The following is a 16,535-nucleotide window of genomic DNA, read 5'->3' as shown; positions in this document are numbered from 1 at the left end:
GAGCAACAATTTCTGTTATTTAACCATAGATAAAATGAATCCCATATTTCAAAATCTTTAGTGTCTTCCTTCTCTTTCATTTCAAGCATTAGTTTATCCATTTCTGCACATTCTAGTGTTTTATTTATTCTCTTCTCTTCTGTGGGGATCTCCACACCCTTCCAATGTTGTGCAAATATAATTCTAGCCACCGTTAACACATGTAGTTTCCCCGAAAATAAGACTTCCCCAGATAATAAGCCCAATCGGGCTTTTGAGCGCATGCACTTAAATAAGCCCTCCCCTGAAAAGAAGCCTTCCCCAAAATATTTAAATGCATGCACAGCCGGTTCCCGCCCTTTCCTCCTCTGGTTGGTTGCCCCGCAAACAAAAGAAGGTGAGGCGAAGCTGGAGGGGGGAAAGGAGGAGGGAAACATGTCCCATGCACCCCACACGCCCTTACCTAATGGCCATTCCTACAACCCCAGCCACCGCGCTCCCCCTCTCACGCTAACAGCCGCTGCAAAAAGAGCAGCAGGCCCAGCGACGTGCAACACAGCAGCGGCCATGAGGTGACCATGCTCTCCTCCTCCTGTACCTCAAAAACAAGAAGACCTCCCTGAAAATAAGGCCAGGTGTTTATGTCGGGGGTCAACAATAAAGAAGACCCTTTCTTATTTTCGGGGAAACACGGTATATTTTTTTTGGTATGATATCAAACAGAAATATTGGGACATGTGATCAAAACTCAGATGCTTGGCAACTGACTCCTATTTATGACGGTTGCAGTGTCCCGGGGTCATGGGATCCCCTTTTGCGACCTTCTGACCAGCAAAGTCGATGAGGAAACCAGATTCCCTTAACGTCTGTGTTACTAATTTAACAACTGCAGTGATTCACTTAACAACAGCGGCAAGAAAGGACGTTAAAATGATGCAAATTTCACTTTAACAACTGTCTCGCTCAGCCCCATAAATTTTGGGCTCAGTGGTAGTCGTAAGTCGAGGACTACCTCTACTTCTGACGGATGCTCTTCCCCCATTTCGAAACTCTTTTCCTTTTGAGTTTAAATCAGCAACAGGATCCCTGACAGAAGCCAAGAACAGACCTTCCCTTAGAAACCTTTTCCCCCTCTTTTTGAAGATTCGTATTCAAGCGAAAGGCAGGGACAGATCACAAGTTGTAACTGGTTATAGGCTTCTGCCAGATTGCAAAGCAAGCAGCTAAGGAGAAACCAAGGGCTCCTGTTTCCTTCAGGAGGACTCCAGAGAAGACCCTGATTGTTCAGACTTTTCTTGAAATCCTAACATTGGGCGGGTGCAGCTTTTTTTTAGGCTTCTCCTGGCTTTTACTGGCAAGCCAGAAGGGAAAAGGCAACTCCCCTGGGATTAAGTCAGTAGTAGTGGGATTCAAAAATATTTTATTACTGGTTCTGTGGGCGTGGCTTGGTGGGTGGGGCGTGGTGGGGCGTGGTGGATGTGGCTGGGTGGGAGTGGCTTGGTTAAGGTGACCAGATTTTCAGATTGTAAAGAGGGACACCTTTGACTGGGGGGGAGGGGGTTGATTAAAAATTTTATACGGAGCAACAAAAATTTTCATATAACGCAAAAATAGAATTGTAATATTTTTTTATTTCAACATAACTACAATTTACAAATATAAATTGTAACTGTTGCCAAACATCAAAATTTTGATCACATGACCATGAGGATGCTGCAATGGTCGCTAAGTGTGAAAATGATCGCTAAGTGTGAAAAATGGTCATCAGTCACTTTTTTCAATGCCATTGTAACTTTGGTCACTATACCACCTTTCTTGCCACAGTTCTTAAGTGAATAACTGCAGCTGGTATTTTGTATTTTGGATAGAATCTTTTTTAAATAGTCTAAGACAATTTAAAAAAAGAATCCACACAGAATAAAACTATTTAAAAAAATCCTATGCACAATAAATAAAATTATTTTAAAATACATTAAAAAATAAAAGAAAAAAACCCAGCTCACTTACCAGCAGGCACAAGTCAGCACTCCAAGTCAATCCAGAATGATATAGATGTTAATACAAAGAACTGAGCAAATTAAAATGGTGAAATTAGTCCCAGGGAAATATTTTTCAAAGAAACTTTGCCACCAATTTTTCCACACGAGCCGATCTCCAACCTCCGTGCCCCTCCCCTCCGGGAAATCCAGGAGGAAACAGTCCTTACTTCTCTAGCCAAGTATTTCCTGCAGCTCTATGGTACTGGGTCATCTTTTCTTATAAAATGTGGTAAAAGGGGTGCAGGGCAGGGCGGTCCGTTTTGTTGCTTTAACGTTTTATCTTCAATGAAAGTACTGAGACAGAGAGAGGGATTAGACAGGGTGTCTTTTGTCTTGCCCCGGTTAGGATTTTTTAAGCAAATCCACTGGGCTTTCAACATGAAGCCAGAAAATCGGGAGTTTTTAAAAACGCCCCAGGACACGGGACAAATTGCTAGAAATCGTGACTGTCCCGCTGAAATCGGGACGTCTGGTCACCTTAGGCTTGGTGGGAGTGGCAGGGAAAGGATACTGCAAAATCCCCATTCCCTCACGATCAGCTGGGACTTGGGAGGCAGAGAATAGATGGAGGTGGGGCCAGTCAGAGGTGGTATTTACTGGTTCTCTGAACTACTCAAAATTTCCGCTACCGTTTGTCCAGAACTGGTCAGAACCTGCTGAATGCCACCTCTGGAGTAAGTGGTACTGGGATCAAAACAATTTGGCTGAGGGATTCAATCAAGATCAAGTGAGGTGCCAATGGCATTCTATGCAGCCTTAGTAAGACCACACCTAGAGTACTGCATCCAATGTAAAAAAGATGTTGAGACTCTCAAAAGAGTGCAGAGGAGAACCAGAAAGTTAATTAGGGGACTGGAGGCTAAAACATACCATGAACGGTTGCAGGAACTGGGCATGGCTAATCTAGGGAAGAGAAGGACCAGGGGAGACATGATAGCAGCCTTCCAACATTTGAGGGGCTGCCACAGAGAGGAGGGGGGGTCAAGCTATTTTCCAAAGCACCCGAAGGCCAGATAAGGAAAAACGGATGGAAACTTAAAATGGAGAAATTCAATCTGGAAATAAGGAGAAATGTTTTGACAGGGAGAATAATCAACCCATGGAACAGAAGTTGCCTTTGGAAGTTGTGGGAGCTTCATCACTGGGAAAATCCAAGAAAGAGATTGGACTGACATCTGTCAGGAATGGTGGAGGGTCTCCTGCTTGTGCGGGGGGGGTTGGACTAGATGACCTACAAGGTCCCTTCCAACTCGGTTGATCTAATCTAATTAATCGATGAAGCCAAGATCAGAACCACATTTGCAGCAGGGATCTGGCTGAGCTTGGTTGGTCTCAAAAAAAGTTAAGCCGCATCAAAGCTGGCTAATATCTGGATGGGAGGCCACTAGGAGACCCCACAGCATAGATTACATTGGGAAGTCAAAAATCATCTCCAAAGAAGGCAACAGGGAACAGCTTCCTTAGAGCTGGCAAGAGGAGAAAAATGCCCCAGTATTTCCATGAAGGCAACTCCATCCAAGGTGGTTCAAAGGTGGTACCTTCTAGGGCAGCCCCATGTAGAGTACACTTGAGTAGTCCACCCGGGAGGGTTATATACATTTGACAAATATATCAATAAACTCTGGGCATCCCTAAGGAAGGAGTCTGGAGAGGCAGGGGGTGCATATCTGGGTCAACCAACGTCCTCCCCAGATGAGGCATGTGGGGGAGGGCTGTGCCTGGAGAAAGAGGCCCCAGAATGCTTGGGCAGGGCAGCTCCCTCCCCTTCCTCTGATTTCCATAGGCAAAGGCTGTCCTGAGCGGCTTCAGTCCGTCTCCTGTTTGGCTCCTTTCCAAAATCCTGGCTCAGGAACCAGCCTCTCATTTCCCAGGGATTCTCCTGACCCACAAAGTCCAGATTCACACAGCGGACGCAACTGAGTCAGCCATGAACCTAAGAGATACCTTTCTATAACCTCCTCACATTGGGTTACCTGCAACCTTGGTGCATTTTACCTTCTGGGACTTGTGTATATTGTGTGTGGATCCCATTTGCATGAGATGCTGCACCATAAATCGACCAGTTGATTAAAACAGACAAAGGTTTTACGTCTGCTGTGAACCCAGAGAGAAAAGGGAGGACCTGAAGGGGAGGCTCATCCTGCAGACGGCCAGTTTCCAGGGACTCACCAGGAATCGGAAGGTCCCCCTAATGGCCTCGGCCTTCTTCAGGGGTAGAAATACAGACGGGTGAAAGGGAGGCAGAAGGTCCCTCGGTCAGCCAGAGCCTCCGTTGGGTTCTGCTTTCCCTGCAAGGGCAGCCAAGAAGTCAGGCTGGAAGGAGGGAGGAAACTTTCAGCTGTTTATTCCTGCAGAAATAGAGAGCCTCCCCTTTGGGACAGAGGTCGAAATCTAGCATGTTGTGTAAAATACGGCTCAGATATTCACACAGAAAGTTTGTTATTTACAAGAAATGTACGTGAATTCTTTCACAGGATTAGTGTTTACATCTGCTCAATTACATTTGTCCTTTTGAGCACAAAATTACATTTGTTGTACTTAAGAGAGTGAAACCTTCCTATCCTATCATTGTCAGGACTCGCCTGTCGCAAATCTGTAGTTTGTCTTTGTCTGTCTCACAAAGAAGCCAGCAAAGAGAAAGGGAGCTTACACAATCCAGCAGCTAATTGGATCAGTTCCATCTTTCGCTGGCTTGTTTCTACATGATTTGGTTAATTTCTGGCTGGCTTGGTGCTTAAAACAGTATTTGAGACCTTTTCTTCTGATGGGATGTTTTTTCCTCCCTCCCCTCTTTGCTAATTGAGAGGAGAAACAGCAAAGCTGAAGGCCAGCAGGGGGCGCCAATCTCCAGCTCATTCGTGTTTCTGGCAATTCTTAGGGCTGCCTTGCTGAGACTTTCTGGATCTGACACATTTTAAAGATTTATATTCATTATATATATAGAACAAATATTATGTTCTATATTTTACATTTTGAGCTATCAAGCTATCCCCTCCTCATTCCCACAGACAGGACCTAATTTCCACTCTGTACATGCTCTGTGGAAAGGTGACTACAGAAGAAAGATGATTCAAGCCCTGAAAAGACCATTGGATGTTTCTCATACTTTGTTCATGATAGGAAATGTAAAATCAGCTGAATTTGGGAATCATAATAACTGTAATCGGAAGAGAGATTTATTATTTTAGTCCAAGGAGCCTCCAGAAGAGCCGCCAAAGGAGAGAGCAGCCATCTTAGTTTATTGTGGGAAAAGAGAAGAGTTTGGAGCTTCCTAAAGATTCATGGCTTCCCCAGAGAAGAAAAGGAAACAGGGAATTCATATATTATATTTGATACCTCTGGCATTTTCCCCTAGAGAGAAATATCTTCGCCCTGAAGATGCCACAAAAAAGCCTTTGTGCATTTTTATCCAGAGCGAAGATCATTTGGGGCATCTGAGGTAAAACACAGAATCATAGGACTGGAAAGGACCTCAGAGGTCTCCTAGTCCACCCCTCCGATCCAGGCAGGAGACCTAATACAATCCCACTCTGACAGTTCTCCAGTCTGTTTTTGGAAACTTCCAGTGAAGGAAGTTATTCCACTGAGTAAATTGTTCTCATGGTTAGAAAATTTCTCCTTACTTCTAGGTTGGATCTCTCTTTAACAAGCTTCCACCAGTGGCTTCCATGTCCTGCTGCCTGGGGCTTTGGGGAAGAGCTGAATCCCTTCTTCTCCGGGACAAACCCTCAAGTGCTGGAAGTCAGTTATCCTGACACACACAACCCCCCTCCCCGCATTTCTTCTCTTCTGTCGGCCTGGCATACCGAGCTCTCTCCATGGTCCTCCATGCCCTTCAACCTTCCTTCAGCGTCTTTGTTGCTCCTCTCTGCTCTCTTTCCAGGGTCTCAGCATCTCTTTTGAATCCTGGAGACCAGAAGTGGAGCCAACACTCCAAGGGTGGCCTCACTTCTGCAGGATAAACCGGAAGGATCATTTCTCGGCTTCTCTTGATCTTCTCCCTCTGTTGATGCAGCCCAAGACTTCGCTGTCTTTTTTGGCGTCTCCACCTGATCTCCCACTGCGAGGGGCTGTGCGGGGTCTCCCCTCCCCCCAGGCCCAGAAAAGGCTCCCGCTTTTCCCCTCCCCCCAGTTCCGCCCCTCCCCCCAAGAGGCGGAATGCCTGGAAGGGGATTTCCTGGTGGAACTTTCGCTTTTCCTTTCCCTCCTCTCTGGCCGGTTGCGCCTGGACGTCTGCCTAGCAACAATGACGACTTGAGGGTACATTTTTTCAATTGGTTGAGCTTGGCCAATCGCCGGCTTCCTCTGGATTGTTGCGTTGTTGATCGTCGGAGTGAGTCTCCATTTCCCTGCAACTTCGAGAGCAGGGAGGCTGGTTGAGGATCGCGGGTAAGATGGCCGTGAGCTTTGCGCCCCTCTGGCTCCTGGTGCTGCTGGCGATCGCCCAATGGGAGAGTTCCGTTGGTGAGTCTCTTTGGGGCCTTTTTCAGCCCCTTTTTCTTCCAGGGACTTTTTCTCTCTCTTCCCCCGAAGAGTTTATTCCCAGAAATAGAGTCCTGCTTCGGTCCTCTTTCTAGTCCGCTCCCCCTCCCCACTTTGGCCATTTGGAGATTAGGTCCCAAAGCCTGGATGGGACTCTGCTGCCTCCCCCCCCCCCCCACTTCCCCAGGAGAGCCCCTCTGGGAGCAGGACAAGGGCGGCCCCTCCAGATCTCAGTCAAGTCTATCTGGGCGCCCCCAAGCTCAGTCCTTTCCCTCCCCCAAAGCGGAGATTGTGGGAAAGCGGCGTTTGCAGGTGATCAGGTCAGTTCACAAACCTCCTGGCTGCCTTCGCCCAACCCCTCCGCCTGGGTCCTCTTCCCTGCCTTTAGCTGGGATTCGTGGCTCTTGGGGGCTTCTGGTGCTGGGAGGACCCGGCTGGTTTCTGGAATCGGTTCCGTGTCTTGGCAGAGGCTGCTGCAGTGGAGCGATCCGGGCTCAGATGGTCCTGTGAATGCAGCAGGATGAGAGTCTGGAGAGAAGCGCTTCTTAAATCATCTTCCTAAAGATTCCTCCTTCGTGGTTTTCCCTTTTTTTCCTGCTAAAAAACCTTTGATGTTCCTCGATCAGGACTTTGCATGTCAGAAACTGAAATCCTTCTGTATGTTTATCTTGGATTCCCCAGAGGGTTTAATGGTGACAGGACCCTCCTCACAGAGGCTGAATTTAGGGAGAGGATCCCAGCTGAGCCCCCCCAACATGATTGGTCTCAGCAGGAACCCCCAAGAAGCCTCAGTGGGGGCAGGGGGTGGGGCCAGGGAGGGGAGGCCCCAGGGGCTTCTGGGATGAGGGGAATTCTGGGAGTTGAAGTCACAATTGACCCAGAATTTATGTTGCTAAAGGAGACATTTATTACGTGAATTTGACCCATCTTATGACCATTCTTGCCACAGTGAATCACTGCAGTCATTAAATTAGTAACAAGGTTTGGAAGTGAATCTGGCTTCCCCATTGTTTTTGCTCATCAGAAGGTTGCAAAACATGGCCACACATGACTGCAACCGTCATAAATATGAACCATTTGTCTCAAGTGTCTGAATTCTGATCATGTGACAATGGAGGAATGCTACAATGGTTGTAAGTGTGAAAAATGGTCATAAATTACTTTTTCCAGGGCCCTTGTAACTTCAAATGGTCACTAAATGAACTGTTGTAAAAAGAGGACCACCTGTATACCGCTTCACGGTGCTTTTACAGCCCTCTCTAAGCGGTTGACAGAGTCAGCATCTTGTCCCCAACAATCTGGGTCCTCATTTTACTGACCTTGGAAGGACGGAAGCCTGAATCGATTTTGAGCCAGTCAGGATCGAACTCTGTGGGCGGAATTAGCCTGCAATGCTGCATTCTAACCACTGGGCCACCTTGGCTCAAGGGATGAGGGGGAGCCCCACTGAGCCCTGGGTTCAAAGCCAATTCCTGTTCGGATGACTGAGCTCTGGGACGGGAGGGGGGATTTCCCAGCGGGGTGAGGGGGGCAGGAGGAAGATCCAGGTGGACCAAATGGCATCATTGCTGCTCCCTTCGCTCCCCCCTTCGTCTTCCGAGATCTCCCGAGCTTTTGAGGGGGGGTTGGTGGCTCTTGGCGGCTTCTGGTGCTGGGGGGACCCGGCTTGTTTCTGGAATCTGTTTGGTGTTTTGGCCAACGTCGACACTGAACCTTTGAGATAAGGCTGCCCTGTGGATGCAGCAGGAGAAGAGAGAGAAAGACTCCTTTGAATAAGGTTTCTAAAGATCCGCCTTTATTATGTTCACTTTCTCCTCCGTCCTAAACCCCAAAATCCCCAGAGCTTTTCTCTAGGACAGGCAGGGATGTTTCCACCCAAAATCCTCCTCCTTCCATTTCAGGAGCTCTCAGCATGGGTCAGTTTGCAGAATCCAAAATATTTAAAATGTCCTTATTATTCCTGAGGAATCAGGAAGGGGCCTTGGGGGGAGGCGTTTCTGGCTGTTTGCTCTGAGAAACTACCCTATGAATGGAGGAGCTTTTCAAAAGACAGAAAGAAAATCTGTCAGGATCTCAAGGATTAAAGAGGCTGGTTGGAGGCAGAAGAAGAGAAGAACCTCTGGATGGGGAGCATGAAATGAAGGGCTTGCTTGGAGACAGACAGGCCCAAACTGACATGAAGGGATTTCTTGACTGTGAGGATGTCCAACCCATTCAGTTCCATTCAGACGTTTCTCCTCTCAGGCAGACTTCAGGCTTCCTCACTGCTCAGCCCCACAAGGGAAAGAAACAAGGGTTCTGGATCACGGAGAGCCCGATCCCCCCTCCTTCTGCTGGAGAAAAGCTCCGATCCCTTTGGATCCTGAAATCTCCCCAGAGCAGGAAGTGGATCTGGGGCTCCTTTTCCCCAAAAGCTCTGAGAAGCCTCCGGGATTGTGGGGAGGAGCAGGAAGGGGGAGGCCCAGGCCTTTGCCTTGGACTGGGAAGGACTGGGAGGCCATACTGGAGGGAATGGGCAGTGGGACTACAGGGAGTCCTCTACTTAAAACAGTTCATTTAGTGACTGTTCAAAGTTGCAATGTCATTGAAAATAGTGACAGAATGACAATTTTTCACACTTATGACCATTTTAGCGTCCTCATCGTCACATGACTGAGATTTGGATGCTTGGCAACTGATTCATATTTATGATGGTTGCAGTCTCCCCATATCACGTGACTCCCTTTTGCAACGTTCTGACAAAGTTAATGGAGAAGCCAGATTCACTTAACAACCAGGTTATTAATTTAACAACTGCAATGATTCATTTAACAACTGTGGCAAGAAAATTTGTAAAATGGAGCAAAACTCACTTTAAAATTGTCTCACTTAGCAACAAAAGATGTGGGCTCAATGATGGTCATAAGCCGAGGACTCTGTGTGTTTATTTCTCTGGGCTTTGGAGGTCCTGCCCTTTTCCATGGAGACCCAGGTTCTGCCCAAATGAGTCCCATGAAGGATCCTGAAAATGATCTTTCAAATCTTTGGTGAAAGAATTTCTCCTCTCAAGAGCTTTCAGAATGGAGACCAAAAAGGGGCCTTGGGGATTTTCCAGTTTAACAGATTTCCCAGCTGCAGTTTATTCATTTTATTTTCTTTTTATTCCTGTAACATGGTTAGAAGTTGATGTTTTTCTCTTCTCTGGGCAGCCTTAGAGTCTCTTCCCAGCTGAGCCCCCCACCCCCCATGGTTCAGTGGGGACAGGGGGGGTGGGGGCAGGGGGGAGAGGCCCATGGATTTCTGGGAATGAGGGGAATTCTGGGAATTGAAGTCCAAATGGCTGAGAAACTCTGATTGAGGCCTTTACGTTGAGAGTCTCTGATCCTGTGAAGGGTTGGAGAGCAGGATCCCCATCCCCTCCCGAGGAGGCTGAGGGGCATTTCTGCCTTTCTTTGGGCTGGCAAAGTGCAGGATGAGCCCCAGAGGAGGACGAGGGTCAGAGCAGCTTCTGGGGAAAGTGAAGGGGGAGATCCAGAGGAAAAGCCTCCGGGAATGATGGTTCTGGGGCCCTAACTGGGTTGCTGAGATGGAGAAATCTTGGGATAATCCCAGTGGGATTCCCTGTGGAAGGAGGGGGAGCCCCTTGGAGTCCTGGGTTCAAGGCCGATTCCTGCTCAGACGGCTGAACTCTGGGAGGGGAGGGGGGATTGTCCAGGGCGGTGGGAGAAGGACAAGAGGAAGATTTGGGAGGCTCCGTGGCTTCATTGCTGCTCCCTTCTCTGCCCTCTTTGCCTCCCCATATTGAGGTTAGGGTGAGGGTTCACATTGGCCTCTGGTCTCACCCAGATTCCCCCTCCCCCATTTTATAACATCTGCAGCTTTTAACCAGCCACTTTGGCCCCCAGTGATGTCAATGGAAAGTTGGGGTGACCAGGTGGGGTTTCCTGCTGCCTTTGAGCTTCTGGGGGTGGAATCCCCTCTTTTACCTGCGGGGCCACTGCAGCCTCCTTGGGGCAGAGACTGAGCAATCCAGAAGGGGGTTTGAGGGAGGCCTTGCTGGAAGGGCGGAGGACACAATTGGGGCAGGTGAAGTTTGGAGGATCCGACCTTCCCCTCCTCTCTCACCCCCACCTTCTCTGCCCTCCAACCCTTCAGGCCCCCCAGAAGCTTCTTCTTTCCCTCTCAGTCGCTCCCTCATTCCCCCTCCTGCCTCCTCTCCCTCCATCTCCCCTTCCTTTCCCCCCTTCCTCCTCCTCCCCCAGCTCTCTTCCTCTTCTCCCTTCTTCCTCCGCAGAGCCTCAGATGGGAGCCTCCATGGGATCCGGGTCCTTGACTGAAGCCCCCTAACTCTTCTTTTCTGGCTCCCTTCCAGGCGCCTCCTCCCACTCCCTGAAGTATTTCTACAGCTCCATCTCGGACCCCAGTCAGGGGCAGCAGCCCCACTTTGTCTCTGTGGGGTACGTGGACGATCAGCTCTTCGTTCACTACGACAGCCACAGCCGGAGGGCGCAGCCTCGAGTCTCCTGGATGGAGAACTTGGGGAAGGACAACCCCCAGTACTGGGACAGAGGGACACAGAATCAACGTGGCGTTGAGGAGGCGTTCAGAGGAAACCTGGAGACTCTGAGGAGTCGCTACAATCAGAGCGAAGGTGAGTGATGGGTCTGGCGGCTCCTCCGGCCCCATAATCCCCTCCCAGGAACCAGGGGGGGGAGAGAAAGGGGGGTCCCTTCAAAGGAAAAGGCTCCTTCCACACCTTTTGAAAAGCCTTTTTTAATATATATTTATTCTTTTCCTTAATCAATATAAGATTGTCCTTGTCTCCATTCCTGACGATTTCTGCCAATTGCAGTTAATGGAATCGTGTTTAAATTTCTCCAACTCTCTTTCTGGATGTTGATATAAACTGAGGTAAAAAGAGGCCGAAATCTCCCCTCCCCCCATGACAGTTGGAGGGTCCTGGGTGGATCTCCTGCTGTGGGGGAGGAAGGGGATCACAGGCCCCTCCCCTCCCTGAAAAAAGGGCAGGTGGATCCTAAGGAGATCCTGGGGGAAGCAGATCCTCCTCCTTCTCTCTGTTTCCACCCCAGAGAAATGAGGGATCTGGTGCAGATCCACCTGGGGAGACTAGATCCCTTTCCTTCTCCCCCTTTTTGGGGGCAATGAGGGGGGCCAAACGCCAGGAGCTTCTCCTCATCCTCCAGTTGGAAGGAGAGGCCGGGAGGCCCAAATGGGGTGGGGGCTCTTGGAGGGGGGATCAGAGGTCCAGGATCCTCCCGATGGTCTTGAGGGGGAAAGAGAGGAGAGGAAGAAGCCTCCATTTGGGGCCCTTCCTGAGTCCCTCAGAGCCTTCCTGGCTTCCCCTCCTTGGTCCCTCAGGCCGAACTCCTGCCCTGCCCTCTTGGAGGGGCTGCCCTGGATGGGGGGGGCCTCTTTCTTCAGCACAGCCCCCCCTTCTTCTCCCACCTTTGGGGGGAGAAGATTCGCCTCCAAGGAGACTCATTTAGGAAAAGGGAGGGAAGGAAAAAGGCTCCTTTTGGCTGAGGAAAACCTTCTCCACAAACATCCCCCATTTCCCCTCCTTTCCTCCCAAGAGCTCTGCCAGTCCTGCCCCTGATCCCCCAGGATCCCCCCAGATCCCTCCAGGCCCCCTGCTGGCCTCCCAGGGGATCAGAGCTGGGCCCAGAGGGCTCCCCCTGGTGGAGGAAGAGGGAAGGAGAGCGGCCGGAGGGGAGGGGAGCCTCCTTTCCAGGCTAAAGAGCCCCCAAGGTCCCAACCTTCCCTCCAAGGGAGGCTGCTCCCCCCCCCATTGCCTGGGTCGCCTCCTCTGGACCTTCCCCGGCTCCCTCCTCTCCTTTCGGAGGCCTTTGGACCACAACTGCTCCCAATACTCCAGATGTGGTTGCTCTGCCTTGATTCATGGAGAGGCTGTGTGACATTTGCCTCTCCTGTGTTTTCAATACTGTTTTAATGATCCCTGACGTCCTGTCGGCCTTTTAAATTTCCTATCTGATTTTTACTAAAACTTTTCAACAAAAAGATAAAAACTAATAGAAAGTAACATAAGGAAAGGAGAGAGAGGAAAGTTTATAACTTCACAGCAGTTATAAACATAAATATATTTTAGCCTCTCTAAAGCCTCCTTTCTTAAGCTTTTGACCCTGGAGGATCCCTTGAACTATTTTTCAGATGTCAGGAAACCCCCTGAACATCCAGGCTCAGAGATGGGCCAGAATTGTTTCATGCGTAGACCTGTAGAGATGCATTAATAGTGTTCTTACACTAAACACCAACAACGAAACTTGCCTTTTCAATGTGATCCCTGTGCTTTCTTTTTGCTGCACAAATATTCAATTCTGTGCCAAACCTGAGAGAAGAACACATTTCATCTTCAAGGGAAAGAAGACAATTTCTGTCTTAGCTTTGGATGCTTCTGAAATGACAGAATTTGTTCTCAGAAGTTGAAAACTGCAGCCAAATATTTAGTGCTTTCCTGTGAATGGCAGGAGATTCTTCTTGGACAGAAATCCAGAACTATTTTTTCCATGGGGAGATCAGGGAATCTCCTCTCGAGGGAAGGATCAGACTGGATCTCCCAAGGATCTTCCTCTTCCTCCAAAGGGAAGTTCTCTGGCTGAGCAGAAGATGCAGAGAAAGGATCCCCTCACCTGTCATTCCTGGGTGTGGAGAGGAAAGGAGAGGACTGGTCAGTTTAGTTCAACTCTACTTCCAGGTGGTTTTCCCTTAGATTCGAGGGTTCCTGGCGTCCTTCCTCCCTCTCAAGCCCACACAGGAGTAGAAACAATTCAGGATTTCCTTTTGGTTTCCTTTTAAATCCAAGAATCTCTTCACTTGAAGTTGAAATAACTTCTCCAGGGCCTTCCAGAGCCTGTAAGCTTCAAACTTCATTTCAAAGGTCAATAACCCTTTGGGTCTCCAGATCAGACTGGGCCACTTGCTGCTGTTGCTGAGGGAAATATTCCTTTGGGGCCCTTCGAGGCTTCATTCCCAAATTACGTTAAACCATGGTTTGTTTCTGGTTAGCACAAAGTGGGAACCAGCCCTTGTGACTTGGTGCTATTTGTTAACACAGAGCATGGTTTTTGTTCACAGGGATCCCTGCAAGCTTTTTCCAGATCGACCAGATCCTCTTTGAGGCTCAAGATTCTCATTCCCTTTTTGCAGCTGCAGGTTCAGGCAACTGTTCCCTCTCTGGGATCCCTTCCTCTCCCTCCCCAAGAGTCTCCCCTGCGGAGGAATGGCAGAAGGAAAGATGGAAGGGTCTCCGTCCTTCCGTTTCTTTGCGACATCTCCCTTGGGATCCTCTGATGGCTTTTCCAGATTTCCTTTTCCTGGGAAGATTCAGGGGCTCCATCCTGGGGGGAAATGCAGGGATGCTGGTCGAGGGAAGGGAAAAGGGCAATTACTGATGGGGACTTTTTTCCCTTGGATGCTTGGGAGGAAATGGGGGTGTCAGTGCCTGTGTCAAGGTCACTGCAGGGAGGGGGTCTCTGTATATCTTCAGGACTCCCCAAACCATCCTCCTGTCTGTCTTTCAGACCTTCACACATTGCAGCTGATGTATGGCTGTGAGCACCGAGGAGACGGGAGCAAAGGAGGATTTTATCAGTATGGCTACGAAGGGAAGGACTTCATTGCCTTCGACAAGGAGACCCCCACCTGGGTGGCTCCCGACCCCCAGGCCCAGATCAGCAAGAGGAAATTGGACGCAATTCCAGGATTGAATCAGGGACATAAGGCCTACCTGGAGGAAATCTGCATTGAGTGGCTGGAGAAGTACCTGTCCTATGGGAAGGAGACGCTGCAGAGGACAGGTGAGCATCTGGATCCAGGCTGAACTTTCCTCCTTTATGACTGGATCTCTTGTACAAATTCAGCCCCTTTGGGTCCCTGGTCTTTAGCCTGTTTGCTCTGGTGGGAATCCCCCTCCTCCTCTTCCAGTCCCTCTTGCATGTAGACCCCCCCTCTCCCCTAGGTCTACCCCTCCAACCTGGGATCCTTCATCCATCCAGGATCAGCTGGATGAGATTAGGATCAATGGGAGAATCCCCCCCCACTGATGATTGCCCACAGCCCCTCCTGCCTGGGGAGGACCCTCTCTCTCTTCCATTGGCATCAACCTCTCACTGCTGCCCCCCCCCCACTTTCAGAGACAAAATCTCTTTTCCCAATTGATCCCTGTGAGATTCCCTTTGATCTCTCTTCCTCTTAAAATTGGGGCTGTGTCCCTTGGAAAGAGGCCTGGAGCAGCCTCAGATTCAGGGGAGCAGAAGAGGAGGCAAAAAGTAGGGAGAATCTTCTGTGTAGTTGTTGTCTTGAAAGGAACCTTAAAAGACCATCTCCACTTTCCCTCCCCTGAAGGGAGCAGCCCAAGATCACTCAGAGTTCAAAGCAGCCAGAGAGGAATTTCCTTGGAGCCTCAATTTGCTTCCGGAGGTTTTTCAGGCTGAGTCCCTGGGAAGGACTCAAAATCAGGAGTTCTTCTGGTTGAGCCTTTTCCAGATCTGGATACTGTCCTAAAACTCTTGGAGAGGCTGCAAGTGTGGAATGTGAATCTTTGGCTTAAAACTAAGTGGGGGGAGATTTTCCTGCCCCTCCAAGTTTCCCACCCACCTTCCAGGCTCTGGAGGGGCTCAGATTTAATTCTGGGGGTGCCGTTTCTGCAGAGACCCCAAAGGTGACGGTGAGCAGCCGGACGGAGGTGGAGGATGGGATGGAGACGCACATCTGCCGCATGGATGGCTTCTACCCCAAGGAGATCGATGCCTCCTGGAGGAGGGATGGGGAGGTATGGCTGGAAGAGACCTTCCATGGGTTTCTGGCCCCCAACGCGGATGGGACCTACCACTACTGGCTCAGCATCCGGATCGACCCCAAAGAGAGGAGCCGCTATCGGTGCCACGTGGAGCACGACGGCCTGCAGGAGCCTCTGGACTTGGAGCTGAAGGGTGAGAGGCTGCAAGGAGGGGAAGGCTTGGCTCTCTGGCAGGCTGGAGGGTGGTGGGAGAGAAATCTGACCCAGATGTGTCCAGATGTGAGCATAGCTGAGCTTTCATCCATTGATCCTTCCAGTGTTTGAGGCTGGAGAAGCTGCAGGGACCAGACCGTAGAACTGACTTTGGGTGATGGAAAGGACAGAATCCCATCCCAATACTTGGCTGATCCTGATGAAATTCCCTATTTTACTTCAAATAATAAAATGCAAACACTGAAACTGAAGTAAAAAGCATGCAGAGCTGCCAATTCCGCTCAGAGTCATGACTTATTGGGGCAGCCTATAAAAAGAACAAAAATGTTTTTGTTTAACAAATGTTTGTTTTATTGTGTTGGAGAAGTTTTTGTTTTGGAAGCTGCTATGAGTCAGAAGGTGGCAAAGGGCTGTTTTTGAGTGGAAAGGCCAAAGAGGAATTCAGTTGCCTTCATGCTGGGCTGGTGTGAGAAGAAGGCAGCATCCTGAGGACACGTCCTCTAACAACGGATAGCAAGGCGCCTTCATGTTACTTTGAGAAGGACCCAAAAATGAGCCCATGGAGTTTTGAATTTGGGGCATTTCCAGCTTTCACTTCTTTAGGTCTCTTCCCTGGTTGGGAAGATTGTTTGGGCTTCTCCTTCCATGATCTCCTCTTTCTCCCCATTCAGAACCAACCAGTTCAAAATCCAACCTGGGGCTCATCATCGGCTGCGTTGTGGCTGCCCTTGTCCTGGCGTGTATTGGGATCCTGGTATTCTTCAGTAAGTATCTTTTTTGGGGAGGGGGGTGATGGAAGGAAGATGGAGAGATTCCCCCCAAGTCTCTCCCTTTGGGGAGCTTCTTCTGGGCTTCTTTCTGTCCTGTTTTCCCAGCCCTCTTGGGGAGCATCTGAGATCTCAGCCTCTCACTTGGACTCCAGTTTCTATTCAGCTGAGTCTGAGATTCGGGCAGTCCTGTCTCCTTCTGAGTTGGGAAGAGGCATCTCAGTTCCTTTGTCCCTTTCAAAGGCTTTGGTCAGAGAGCAGCAGAGAAGGATTTCCATGGAAACCTTCCTCCCCTCCCAG

The 16,535-nt window shown here is 49.5% G+C and overlaps 2 protein-coding genes across 4 annotated transcripts in view; one reads left to right on the top strand and one right to left on the bottom strand.

The window, feature by feature from the left end:
• Positions 1–16,535, bottom strand: part of LOC116503374 (major histocompatibility complex class I-related gene protein-like) — a 556,717-nt gene that overhangs the window by 499,900 nt on the left and 40,282 nt on the right. The window lies entirely within an intron of this gene.
• LOC116503377 (BOLA class I histocompatibility antigen, alpha chain BL3-7-like) overlaps positions 1–16,535 on the top strand; it is a 118,448-nt gene that overhangs the window by 95,264 nt on the left and 6,649 nt on the right. The window contains exons 1-5 of one of the 2 annotated variants that reach the window (XM_032209755.1): positions 6,345–6,482; positions 10,852–11,130; positions 14,039–14,314; positions 15,167–15,448; positions 16,140–16,232. The exons of the other annotated variant lie outside the window; for it this stretch is intronic. Of the exons in view, the coding sequence (XP_032065646.1) occupies positions 6,413–6,482; positions 10,852–11,130; positions 14,039–14,314; positions 15,167–15,448; positions 16,140–16,232 (1,000 nt within the window). The 5' untranslated portion in view covers positions 6,345–6,412. Of the gene's footprint in view, positions 1–6,344; positions 6,483–10,851; positions 11,131–14,038; positions 14,315–15,166; positions 15,449–16,139; positions 16,233–16,535 lie in introns of those variants that run through there. 2 annotated transcript variants of the gene reach the window in all.

The sequence above is a fragment of the Thamnophis elegans genome, chromosome 2, assembly GCF_009769535.1.
Source record: "Thamnophis elegans isolate rThaEle1 chromosome 2, rThaEle1.pri, whole genome shotgun sequence".
NCBI classification, from domain to species: Eukaryota; Metazoa; Chordata; class Lepidosauria; order Squamata; family Colubridae; genus Thamnophis; species Thamnophis elegans.
This window is presented reverse-complemented; position numbering and strand designations above follow the sequence as displayed.